This window comes from Heterocephalus glaber, unplaced genomic scaffold, assembly GCF_053883595.1.
Source record: "Heterocephalus glaber isolate CG9 unplaced genomic scaffold, H.glaber_assembly_v1.0 deba00001606, whole genome shotgun sequence".
NCBI classification, from domain to species: Eukaryota; Metazoa; Chordata; class Mammalia; order Rodentia; family Bathyergidae; genus Heterocephalus; species Heterocephalus glaber.
The window spans coordinates 16,600,879-16,614,678 of record NW_028258377.1 but is presented as its reverse complement, the minus strand read 5'-3'; the positions used below and the strand labels follow the sequence as shown (position 1 = coordinate 16,614,678).

The window sequence follows — 13,800 nt, the reverse complement described above, 5'->3', positions numbered from 1 at the left end:
TATACTACTACGCCATAGCTGCCTCTGTAGTTTGAAGCATCTCAGATGGCTGGGTTTTTGGTTGGCCTTCAGGTTATGAAGACATGTGGCACAGTTTGGGCAAATAAGGGTACATTTAGTTCCTTTTACACATGAAGTAATAGATTGATTAGAATATGATCTCTTCCTCCACCCACTTCCATCAATTCACAGTGGATTTTTTTTTCTCCTTCCAATCCTCTACATGTTTATCAGTTTTAAAGGGAAATTTTTAAGTCAGGATGCAGTCAGAAGGGCAGGCACAGAGCTCAGCTGGTTAGAGAGAAAATTCCTTCAGAAATTCCAAATGAACTATCCTGGACTGTTTCCCAAGGAATTTGTTGGGTTTTTTTTTGTATCGGGGATGGAACTTGGGTCCTTGCGCCTGCACGGCAGGTGGCGAAACCACTGAGCTAAATCCCCGGCCCTCCTAAGGAACTTTAAAAAACTGATTTGGTGGAGTTTTATTTGAGTGGAGTTTTTTTTTTCTTTTTTCTTATTCTTGACTTGAAATATTACAAATAGTGCATCTACTCAGGAGGATCACTTGAGGTCAGGAATTCGAGAGGACAATCTAGATAGTGAGACCCTGTCTCCAAAAAAAAAAAACAAAAAGATATGTAAAATTAAATTCAGAAATTTTCTAAATACTGATCTGAGCAAGCAAAGTGGTTTTCATTCTTGCTTCTAGATATTTATTCTTTCTTTTTTTTTTTTTTTTGGTACTGGGGATCGAACTCGGGTCCTTGCACTTGTGCAGCAGGCAGCGAAACCACTGAGCTAAATCCCTGGCCCTAGATATTTATTCTTTAGTGCCGGTATCAAAGATTTGTGATGGACTTAATTAATATCCAGCAGATAGAATCTCATTTCCTTAGTTCCCAAACAGTTTAGATATAGCTAAATTCATACCCTCTGAAATGTTAGTTAACCTATCTCAAAAGGTCAGTTTTTATAGCAAGAACATTAATATGACCTGGTTTCTGATCTAGGACCTAATAGTATTACAACCATAGGCAAATCACTTAGCTCCACTCTGCCTCAGTTTCCATAACTGTGTGGTGTGAGAATTAAAGGAAAGGATACATACGAAATACAGCATCATTGTTTTCAAAAGCTCCCCAAATGATTATAACATGCAGCAGAGATTGAGAACATTCCCTGAAGTGCTGGGAGATGGCGTTTTTGTTCAGTAGAATACATTTTGGGTGATAAGGAGTTAGTTTAAGCACTGTCATATTTTTTTGTTTTGTATTTCTAAGCATTGGCCAGTTATCTCAGCCTCTTATGAAATGTGGGCAACCGTTTTTACAGGCAGCTTGTATTGCCTGCTAGGATTGGGGAAATCCTGGGTTTGGGTGGAATTTTCCATGACTCTTAACTCCACACTGTTATTAGTGTTGACTGTGGCCACAGAGCTCTTCAGTGGGTCTGCCTGTGTCATCTTCCTCTTTCTTCTCTTTCCTTTGTATAATGTCAGATGGACGTTAAACCTCAACTACAAGTCATGGTGTTGTATTTGTTTTTAATACCCTAGTTCTAAGAGCAGATTGAGAATCTTATCTGAATTAACTTTTTATTTATAAAGTGAGTCAGCTTGAGGTATCTTCTTGGCCTGATTTCCTCAGGTATCATATTTCCTGTCACAAAACCAGCTTTTGTGGGCCGGGGCAGGCAGGTGCATCATTTCTGTAGGCACTGGCTTGTGGTGCTATGTGGGCTGCCTTCCCAGCAGCCTCTGCATTGGTGAGCAGAGTCAGCCTTTGGATTCTGTTGATTGAGAGAATTCCAGACATGACAGCTAATGGAAGAGACATCCAGCCCCAAGAGGGCCTAGTTAAGTTTGACTAGTTCCCCTCTTATTGAGGAATTTAAGGTTTTGAAAGTGTAGGAAACCTACAGAGCTATCTGTCTCCTTTTCCTTAGAAAACAATTCCCTAGACTCCATGCAGAGAGAATAACATCGGATTGTATTACTATAGTTCATACTCCCAGAGCAGTAGGTGGAGGTTGAGCTCATCTATTTGCCATACTCCACCTCCTTCCATGAAAGAAGTTCTAATCCATTCCTGTATCTTGAGTAGGAACTACAGTCAATGTGTGTTCTGCTTCCTTCTGCTTCTGTTTAAGTGCTATCTCCTTCCCTGACCATCTTGTCAGGGTACTATTCTCCCCCAACCATTTTCTATTCCTTCTCCCTGCCTTATTTCCTTCATTGCATTTATGTCTGACATCATATAAGCTCTATGAGGATAATGACAATTTATCTTCTTTATGGTACTCCTGGGGCCTATAAACTTAGTGCTCATTAAATATTTGTTTAGTAAGTAAAACATGGAAAGGCTTGAATAGTCAGATATTTGCATAGTGTCTTTCTTTTTGTTCCCTGCTTTTTGGTCTTAGCACAGTGATTCTCAAATCTCATTGGATATATGAATTACTACATTGGGTGTAAAATCATTTATTCAGAACTTTCTGAACAGTGTAAGAAAAATTTAAAGGTAACTTGTGCTGTTTCTCTTTCTTTTTTTGGTACCAGGGATCGAACTCGGGTCCTTGTGCTTGCGAGGCAGGCGGTGGGACCACTGAGCTAAATCCAGGCCCCAAATTTGTGGGGGTGTTTTTGTTTTGGTATCGGGGATTGAACTTGGGACCTTGCACTTGTGAGGCAGGCAGCAGAACCACTGAGCTAAATCCCAGGCCCTTGTGCTGTTTTTTGCTTCTAACCTTGAGATAGCATTGTACTCCATAATTGGTCTGTAATACAGAGGAATACTGTACCTTATTATTTAGATTCTGAAGTAAGCAGGGGAAATTAAAATGCCCATTTGGATCAGCTCCACTGCCGCCCACAAGATATATTATGTATTTTAGTGGCAGTGGTGATTAGAGAAGGGAAGCATAAGTGTTACGGTTTAAATGGAAGCTGACAGGCTGAAATAGGACCTTGCAATACTAGCAAAAATGGATATGTCATATGAGTTGTGGGTCTTAACATTTGCGGCATGTATATAATAAGACTTATTTTCCCTGAGCCTGGAAGTTGTGACAATGACAAATTGTGATTAGGTGAAGACACTTTGAAGTACAGATAGAAGGAATTCAGGAAATCTTGGTTCCTTAGAAAGATAATCAGGTAATGAGAGAAAAGGCAGAGACATACTGTGACAAAGCCTCAATGCTCTGGATTTGTGCTGGGAAATAAAGGCATGATTTGTGCTGGGAAATATTTTATCAGACACGCTCCTATTAGCACAATGTGTATTGAGGGTTTGGTCTGAACACAATAGATTTAAGTTTTATTAATGCATTTTTCTGTCCTACAGGAAAATGGTTGTGTTTCGACATGGTTTCACCACCTTTGGTTATTCTTATTCCTCTCTCCATTTTTTTTTTTTTTGTTATTTTTTAGTTGGTTGATTGCAATTCTGGCCCAACTCAACCCTCTCTTTGGACCACAGTTAAAAAATGAAACCATCTGGTATCTGAAGTATCATTGGCCTTGAGGAAGAAGACATACTCCACAGTGCCCAGTCATTGAGGTGACTATACACTTGACTTTAATATTAGTATTGTCAGTCAGTAAGCTAGAGTTTACTTGGACTTTTTCTCAGAATTTCATGACCATTTTAATACAATGCAAGAGCCAGCTGCTGAAAGCAAAATGTGACCTGAGGAGCAGAATGTTAGAATTTAAGCCATTCTCAATCTTAGGGATTTATTCATAAGAGGTTTTTCAATTCTACTATAACCCTGCCTTTTAAAAGAAATACAGTTTGATTTGCAAAGTTAAGCTTGGATGCAGGCTTTCAGACAGATCAGCAAAGTGACAGTTTGTACTTGGTGTTGCAAGATCCATCACCTATGAGAAATGGCTAACAAATTTGAAATTAAGAATGTTTCTGAATGCTTTGGATGGAGAGGGTGGCTTTTGAAAGCTGGTCTTAAAGTTGCAGCTTTTATTTGGTTCTGAGAATCAGAGAAGTAAACACTGGTAGAGTAGAAAGTTTGTTCGCTGGCTGAGAGGAAACTTGTTTATTTGCTGCTCTATCATTGTTATTTGATTAAATGGTAGTTACTGCCACATGCTTAAATAGATTTAGGTTCAACTTTGTTGGCAAGGGTGCTTCTGTGGTGGTACATGAATCACATATTGCCTCACATCAGGAGATGCTGTGGCTGGCTCTTCTATTTTTCTGATGCTAAGATGATCACTCGGTTCAGGTAATGACAGCACAGCCTGGTCCCTTCAGTGGTAAAGTTTTCTTGTCAGCCTTCATCCAGTGATTTTATCCATGCATGATCATAGTCTGAATCATTTCAGTAGAAATTGCAAAATTGATGATTTTGTAGTTTGAGCATTTCTTCCATATTTGATTAACTGAAACATTCCTATAAAGATCAACTTTCCAGCATGAACTAGGATTATTTAATAACCTTGAAATACAGATCATGTGGGAAAAGCAGGATACAGATTTAATTCTTTTTATTTTCAAAGTGAGATCTTGGAGCCCAGGTTACTTTGAGGATATCCAATGAACTTTTCTTTTTAATTTTAATTAATTACATTTGTTATCTGTTTTATATGAAGTTATTCTTTCTTTGGACAATGGGAGCTTATTTAGACTGGCTTCTGTGTATCTCATTTAGTTGTTAGCTTTTGTCAGTTCCTATAGTTTCTGGCAACATCAAGATGTCCCAGACTCCTCTTATATGTTTTCTGTCCCAGACTTGCATTCAGCTGTTTCTCCAGTTGCTTTCTAAATTTCCTTCTAGAAAAATCTCAGCTAGGTATGGTGGTACATGCTTATAAATCCCAGTTTGTAAATCCCTCAGGAGGCTGAGGCAGAAGGATTGCAACATAAGTGATACTCGCTGTAATTTTTTATCATACTTCATTTTTTTTTTTAAATCATGAATTCACATTAGTGTTTCTAACTCATTTAACATTGTAAGGGTTTTACTGCATTGGTTTTATACTTGCATATCATTCATATTTGCTGAGAATCTTGGTTCCTAATGACAGCAAATAACTTTCATTATTCTATAATATATATAAAATGCTGTACTTTCAAAATAACACCACTATAACTAATAATTATAAGTTTATCAAATATAGTTTAAGATTTCTTTACTGCTTTGTCCTTACAATAAATAAAGATCAAAATGCTGGGGTTTTTTTCACTTTTCAAATTTTTATTAGTACATGTTTGTAGTATAGAATGATTACATTCATCATGGGGAGTTGCAAAATGCTGTTTTTTGAGACCACTTGAAATAATTATGTTCTAGCCAGGAATGATGGTTCACACCTTTAATCACACCACTCAGGAGGCTGAGGCAGGAGAATCACCATGAGTTGGAGGCTAGCCTGGGCTACACAGTGAGTTGAAGGGTAGCCTGAACTACAAAGCAAGATCCTGTCTCAAAAAAAAAAAATTTATTTTCTTTGTTGGTTATATCATCAATTGGATATACAGTTAAATTGTTGCATTTAATATTTAATTTATATTAATTTTATTTTCTGTTCTTTTGAATATAGAGTTTGAGTATAAGTAAGATATGTGTGGAGAAGCCTTATCATTTTACAAAGATTAAATAAATACATTCATCTATTTATATACGTACCCATGTACGCTGCTGTCACAGAAAAGATATCATATATACTATTCTTTACCTTATTTTATTTTATTTTATTTTATTTTGGTACCGGGGATCGAACTCGGGATCTTGAGCTTGCAAGGCAGGCGCCGGAACCAGTACCTTATTTTATTCACCAAATAATGTATGCTGGCAATTGGTGCTTATCAGTGTATAGACATCTTCCTTAACTCCCAAAGCCATTGATATCCTTTGGGTTGTCTGAAAAAGGAAAAACCAACTACAACTCAGACAGTTTCTCCCCCTACACTCTCACAATACAGTTCACTTCTTATAGCACATGTGGGGCAAAAGGTTTCCCCACACATCAAGCCAGCAAGCAATTCTGTGGCTTTGTGGATACTGATAATACCTACCTGGAAATAGTTTCAGTTCCCACAGGTTGAGGGCTGCCAGTTACAAGCCCCAGGTTGTTTTGCTTACACTTTTGACCGACTTCTGGTATGAACCAGGCTTCCCCATAGCCCCTTCCTCATGTTGGATTTGAGTGACTACAGAATTTCAGGAAACAGTTTACTGGTTTTTTAAAAGAAAGTTTTCTTATTAGTATATGTTCAGATTGCATAATAAATACATTCTTCCTGGGAAATTGGTACATATACATATTGCATTTTACTGATCTCTTATAAAAGATTTTACAGAGGATACAAAGATATGGGTAGGGCTAGGCATGTGGCAGAAGGGACCACCACCATCTGAAAACCTCCATACATTGGCCATCTTGCCAAACCCTGTCCTTTTGGAATTTTATGGATATTTCATTGCTTATCTAATGCTGATAGGGTGAGGGCATCTAGCAAGGCCTGTTTGCTTATGTCTTTTTTTTTTTTTCCTTCTCAGTACTGGGGATCGAACTCAGGACCTTGGGCTTGTGAGGCAAGTGTGGCACCATTGAGTTACATCCCCGGCCCTGGAGAATTTCATTTCTGGCCAGCTCCAAGACAAAAAGACAGGGAAGATTAGAATTTTCTGTGACCCACCTTGGAGCAGAGAATTTCTACTTTGTATGGCCTGTCTTGGGTAGGGAGTTTTGAGCCAGTAACTTCAGAGGAAAACCAATATATTTTGTTTGTTTGTTTGTTTGCTTTTTGGTACTGGGGATCGAACTGGGGTCCTTGCACTTGTGCAGCAGGCAGTGAAACCACTGAGCTAAATCCCTGACTCAGAAAACCAATATATATGTGTATCATAATTTCATGGTTTGTTTCCAATATTTTGCTGTTACTGATGCAACCGCACCACCTTCTGTGCATATGACATTTGGTATTTTTGCATGTGACCTGTGGGGTAGATTCCTTGAAAAATAAAATCTCCAGGTTGCAAACATATACTGTTTTTCTAGAGATAGCTGCATTCTCCTTCATAGAGATTATACCATTTTTACATTCCCATCATCAGTGTATGATAGTACCCATTTTTCATAGCTGGGATTTTACCAATCTAATAGGCAGGTAGTCGGTGCCCCCGTGCTATTAGAATTTTGTCTTTTATATACAATATATATATATTTTTTTAAATATATAATTTTTTTTGATAGGGTCTCACTAGGTAATTGGACTAACTTGGACTAACTGTGTAGTCCAGGCTGATCTTGAACTCACAGTGATTCTTCTGCTTCAGCCTCCCGAATGCTGGGATTACAGGTGTGCACCACCATGCCTGGCTGACATATATATATATATTTTTTTGGTACGCTGAATTGAACTCAGGACCTTGCACGTGTCAGGCAGGCGCGGTGCCACTGACATACATGATTTTTTTAACCTACATTTTTCATCAAGTTCTCTTGTTTTTGAACTATAGTATAATGAATGTTAGGTGAGGTTGATGAGGTCTGAAGCTGGGAACTTCAGTCCTGTTGGATCTGGTTCTGGCATTGCCTTTCACTTCATTTCCCTGAGCTTCATTTCCTTTCCTTCAGTAGAGAATTGAGCCCTTTGACACTGAATAACACTGACTGGGTGAATCTGACAAGGTTACATGGGTCCACTTTTTCAGTCTTATGTTCCTGTTGACCTGACTGACTGACATATTCCTAACATTTGCACTCGGGTCTGCAGCATAACTCTGGGATGTTTGAAACCCTGTATTAATGGTCATTCCTTTAAAAACAAAATACCAAGAAGTGGGAGGCACTTCCAGGGGGCCCTGATGATGAACATCATGTCAGACCACCTCACCACTGAACATAATTACATGGCCCATAACTCTAGAACTTTGGAGTTAGCACATCAAGAGATCTAGGTTTGTGGCCTGTGTGCCTACAGCCCCTGCTACTCTGGAGACTGAGGAAGGATCAGTTGAACCTGAGTTTAAAACCAGCTTGGATAACATAATGAGACCCTGTCTTCAAAAAGGGGTGGGGGGAGAGTGAGACTGAGAGAGATTGAGCTCATCTGTGCCTAGGATTAAAACAGACAGAATTCTGAAGATAGTATCTCACTTTGCTTTGTGGTAAAATCAAAAGATTGAGCTCTATTTTCCTTTTGAACTTTGAATTTTATGTAACAGTAAGATGATACAGGAGTTCAGAAAACAGATTTAGGCCTGTCCTTACCTGATAAGGAAAAATAATTTTATTTTGTACATGATTATTTCACTTTTGTGTTTTGTTTGTAGTATTGTTTGAACCCAAGGCCTCCTTTGCCCAGCTGTACATGATTTCTTTAAGAGGCCAATTTGGAAAGTAAATGTAAGGTAGACATATTCAGTAGAGAAGAATAAGGCTCAGTCATGAAAGCTTTAGAATTTTTTTTTCCTTTGTGGTACCAGGGATTAAACCCAGGACTTTGCATGTGCTAGGCAAGTGCTCTGTCCCTGATTCCCACCCCTATCCCAAGAATAATTTTATATAGATGAAATTGAACCTCTGAACAGCATACTGTTAAACACCCCCCGATTCTTTGCTACTTTATTCACTTTAATTGTCATGGTTTTCTCTCCGGTATTGAAGAACTGAACCATAGTTATTGATGAGAGGCTGAGTTACACTCATTGTTTATTGGCCAGAAATCTTGTCCAGTGCTCGCTCCATCTCTTCCTGGAGCCAGCCTTGTGTGCTTTTTCTTGATTGCTAAGTGGGGCTTCCGAAGATATCTATGAAGTGTTGCATCGAGGCTGTGGGCGCTGTGGGTGTGCAGCCTTGCACTCGTGCACTGTATTACAGCTGTGGGATGTGATGCTGTGTGGAATCCCCTGAGGAGTGGATTTGGCTTCAGGTCAGTATCCTAAAAGGTTTTCATGGTTTTTGGGTTTTGTGTTGTTTTGTTTTATTGTTGTTTTGGTCTGGTTTTGTTTCTGAGACGTGGTGTTGCTCTGAAGTTCAGGCTGGCCTCAAACTTACTGTGTGGCCCACGCTGGCCTGAAACTTTGCTACTTTGCTTTGTTTATGAGATGAGCTCTCCCTATTTCCTAGGCTGGGTTGAACTTCTGGGCCCAAGTGATAACTCCCACCTCAGCCTCCTGAGTAGCTGGGGATGACAGGCACATGTCACAACATCTGACTTCTGTCCAAGACTTGCCATTGTGGTATGGCTTACCATAATCCTAAAGGGCAGATACTCTATTTTATTATAAAGCCTAGGACAAGAGAGGAAAAGAGGATATTGGCAGTGAGGTGCCTGTGTATTCAAGATACCCCTCACCACAAAGTGTTTTTTTCAGTCTGACCTCTCCGCCTGGATATTCTGCTCCCTTTTCAGATTCAGCCATGTCTCCGTTTCAGTTCCCGATGGCATAGTTTGCTCTGTCACTTAGGGTCAGAACCTGTTGTTAGTCTCTGCTCTTATTAGTCTGTGTCTGGCCTTCCTTTTCTTCCTTCTCCAGGTACCCTAATTTCTGGCCCAGATCACTGCAGCACTAGGCCCTGATGCCAGCCCTCACCTGGCATCCCTATCTCTGCAGTTGTCCATCTCCAGAGCACCACCCTGTCCACCTTCCTGATGCTGCACTTCCTGAGACCAATTGCTGCTTGCCCCAAAACTTTTGATAGTTCTTACTGGGCTAAAATGGGGTTGTGTTTTAACCCAACGTCTCTGAATTTAGTGGCTGCCTACCCCGTGAAATGCAAATAAAACACAAGTACACAGCTTTTGTTAGGGTCACCAAAGGTCCCAGGAGCCACAAAATATAGAAACATTTAATCTGCAGGTTATGTCTAGCTCTCTGACTCAGCCAGTAGCACCTTCCCAGGCTGCCCGCAAACCACCACCACTTTTCATCCTTTCTTTTCGCTGCCTCCTACATGAACTGGTGCTTCTAGCCTTGCCATTTACAAGTTCTTGACCTAATTAGCTTTACTTAGCATCTCCTGCCTCACTAGCCTACTGCATTCATTAATTTAGAAAGCAGTTAGTAAATGCCATCCAGTGTGGATTCTTTGTGCTTTCTGGCCTCAGCACACCCATTCTCTTAATGGTCTCTGATGTTTTCTCTTTCGCCACCTAGCCAAGTGCTTGTACTTCCTTTCAGGGCCATCTTATTTTAAGTGATTTCTTTTATCCTTAGATGTATTTAGCTCTCCAGTTTTTGCCATTCATTTGGTACGTTGCCTTCAAAGGGTCTCCCTATGTAGCCCAGGCCTGCCTGAGCTTCCTGAGTGCTGGGATTATAGGAGTGCATCACCACATCCACCTCCATAATATTTTAAATACATGTGCCTTCAGTTTGCTCACCTATTGTAGTTTACTTTCTATAAAATATACCTTACACATCATAGTAAGGAAGAAATTATTTTTCATATTTATCTGAAATGAAAAAATAAAGATAAAAATTAACCCTATCCTGTATGTCCCTTAAGAAATATACTCAGGTGGCTGGGTGTGGTGGTGCACACCTATAGTCCCAGCACTGGGGAGACTGAAGCAGGATCCCTGCAAGTTCAAGGCCAGACTGGGCTACATAGTGAGTGCAAGGCCAGTCTGAACTACACATCGAGACCTTGTCAAAACAACAACAACAACAAAAAACCTCTAGTAGAGTGCCTGCCTAGCATATGGGAGGCCTTGAGTTTGATTCTCAATACCACAAGAAAAAAAATAAGATCCTGGGTGTGGTAGCGTGTACATCTGTGATCCCAGCACTCTGGGAGGTTGAAGCAGGAGAATTGCAAGTTCAAGCCCCGCTCCAGTAATTTAATGACCTTGGGAGAACCTGTCTCAAAAAATTAAAAAGGAACAGTGGATGTAGCTCAGTGTAAAGGCCCAGTGTTCAATCCCTAGTAATGAGGGAGGGGGAACAAAAACAAAAAGAATGACATTCACATACCCTTTCCTGAAGATATTTGTTTGTTTGTTCGTTCTTTTTGAGGCAGGATCTCACTGTATAGACCAGGCTGGTCTTTGGGATTGAACCAAAGGCCTTCATACTGAGCTACATTCCAGACTTTTTTTAAAAAGTAATTTTTTTTTTTAGATAGAATCTCGCTGAATTTCCCAGACTGAACTTGAGTTTGTGATCCTTCTGCCTCAGACACTTAAAGTGCTGGGATTTTAGGCATGTACCACCACACTTGGCTCTGACCTTAATATTTTTAAGTTATTCACAGTTTTATCTAAAAGTAACCTCAGTGGCTGCTTTATTTTGGAAACCTAAAACATAGACTCTGTGAATTCCTTAGCACCACTCCCAAATAGCTATGTACTGTCAATGAGATGGTGATACACTTCCTTCATTTACTCCAAAATCAAACCTCAAGACCATATATTTAACATAATGCTCACTCACATTTATTTCAAACTGGTTTCATTGAGATTGAGTGAAAATTATCCCTCATTTGTGTGTAATTTTTCAAAAGTGAAAGCCCTGCTTTTCTCCTTGGTGATTGTTTGTCAGAAAAGGCCTAAATGGAGCTGGGCATAGGGGTGCACACCTGTAATCCCAACACTCAGGAGGCTGTGGAAGAGGATTGTTGAAAGCTTGATACTAGCCTGTACTACATAGTAAGTTCAAGGTCACCCTGAACTACACAGTGAAACCCTGTCTCAGAAAAACAAAACAAACAAATGAACCTAAACAATGAAGAAGTCTAATCTGTATGTTCTATATAGAAAGTTAACACATAAAATAACCACATTCACTACTGTAGTATTCAAGGTAAAGTTTTTAATCTACCTGGAATGGAAGGACTTTTACTGCCTTAAGGAGAACAGAAAATGATCATTAGAGCAGGTGCAGTGGTGCACACTTACAATCTTGGCATTTTGGGAGTCTGAGGCAGGAGGATCACAAGTTCAAGTCCCATCTTAGCAAGTTAGTGAGACCATTTCTCAAAATAATAAAAAGGGGGCTGATAATGTAAGTCAGTGCTAAAACATCCCTGAGTTCAAGTTGAAGGAATGGAGGGAGTTCAGAAGGAAGGAAGAAGGAGATAGGGAGGGAGGAAGGGACAAAAGGAGGAGAAAAGAGAAAAGAGAATAGAAAAAAGAAAGAAAATGATCATTAGACCAGAGCAAAAGGTTTTATGAGGTTTTCAGACAAGTCATTCTAATTCCCACTCCTTGGCCTGACAGTCTCCTAGTGCATGGTAAAAAAAGTCTGTAACTTACATTTTTTTCTTCTTTTTTTGTTTTCTTTTTTCCTTTCCCTTTTCCTTTCAATCCTCGGTACCTCAAAAAAAAAAATTGTCATTTGTCACCTACACTTGTGGTAGCCAGCATTGGGAACAACCTAGAGTGCAGCCCGAGGGCAGACAGGGAGCTGAGAGGAGACTGCAGGGCACCTGTGCTCACAGTGCTGCTGTGAAGGGTGACTGGTAACCCCAGGGCACTCTCAGTTCCAGCACCATCCGTGTTAGCACCTTCATACTTCCTTCTGGCTGTAACACAGGCTGTTGAATCACGCACTGTGACAGCTCAGCAACATCCTTGTAATCAAACCTTTTGCCCCATCCCATATTGAGTTCTTTGTTAGAGTTCTTTGTTTAGACATTGATTGTGCACCCACTTATTTGAAAGTATTGTCCTGGTTGACTTTCTTGATGTTATGTTTTTGCTCCCCTTCAGAAGGTTTGAGGACCAGTTATTGGAATGATTCTGTTTTGCAGGTCACGAAGAAAATTTCTTCTAGATCCAAAAGCACCTCTGAACCCAGACCGCCTTCTTTGACTTGCCTATTTTGGGCATCAGCTGCCTTCAACTAAGTTCACACCATCTTTGAAGATCTTTTCCTACAATGCAGTAATTTTTCCTTCATCGTTTTTTACACTTTGATGAAAGATGGGCCTACTTAACCTAAGCTGTGCTAACTCTACAAAATGTACATGCACTCCTCTGAGGGAGAAGGTGCTGTTTTTCTGAGAACTCTGTTACTCTTGCCTTGGCATCTGTGGATTTGAAGATAGCTCCTCCCAGCTCACAACATAGGAATCAGCAGTGTGTTGAGAAACTGCCGCAAGACAAATAAGACTCCAGTGGGGCAGTCAGTTGGAGATTGTGCTCAGAAAGATCTGTCCCAGCAGATTTACACCAAGCTATATTTTCAGGATGAATTTCTTACATCTGCCATCATTTGGAATAAAATATTTTTCTGCTTTCTATGGAAATCTGGCTCTGGTGTTGATAAAATTCATTTCTATAAACTATTCTGTGTCTAGATAATAATGCCGTTTTAAAAATGATTTTGTCAGCCGGGCATGCTGGTTCACACCTGTAATCCCAGGATTCAGAAGGCTGAGGCAAGAGGATCGATGTGAGTTTGAGGCCAGCCTTGACTACATAATGAGTTCAAGGTCAGCCTGAACTGCATAGCGAGACCCTGTCTCAAAAAGCAAAACAAAACAAAGATTTTGGTGTCTGAACTTAGGTTGGATGTATAAACCCTGCCTTGTAGTTTGAGATCCCTGAAGAGACTGGTAAGTACATTTCTTAATCATTCAGTAACCATTTGAGTGCCATTAGGTGATGCACTAGAGGAATAAACAGGTTTATCTTGGGGTTCCTGCAAGTTCAGGAGCTGATATGTCATTTAGAGAGGTACAGTGGTTATACTTAGAGATACAAGTAGGGCCACCTTTGACCACTGTTTAAAAATGATGGCCACTCACCTGTAACCCCAGCTACCCTAGAGACTGAGGTGGGAGGATCGCTTGAGACCAGGAGTTAAATGTTAATCTGGACAACACAG

The 13,800-nt window shown here is 40.0% G+C and overlaps 1 protein-coding gene across 2 annotated transcripts in view; it reads left to right on the top strand.

The window, feature by feature from the left end:
* The window catches only part of Atp6v0e1 (ATPase H+ transporting V0 subunit e1), a 36,498-nt gene extending 23,279 nt beyond the window's left edge, over positions 1-13,219 (top strand). The window contains exons 3-5 of one of the 2 annotated variants that reach the window (XR_015444776.1): positions 3,431-3,560; positions 6,520-8,897; positions 12,722-13,219. Coding sequence is in view for 1 of the 2 variants with exons in the window: in XM_004836372.3 (XP_004836429.1) it covers positions 3,431-3,524 (94 nt within the window). In the remaining variant the exon portion in view is untranslated. The remainder of the gene's footprint in view (positions 1-3,430; positions 3,561-6,519; positions 8,898-12,721) is intronic. The other variant, XM_004836372.3, reaches the window with a different exon arrangement.
* The last annotated feature ends 581 nt before the right edge of the window (positions 13,220-13,800 follow it).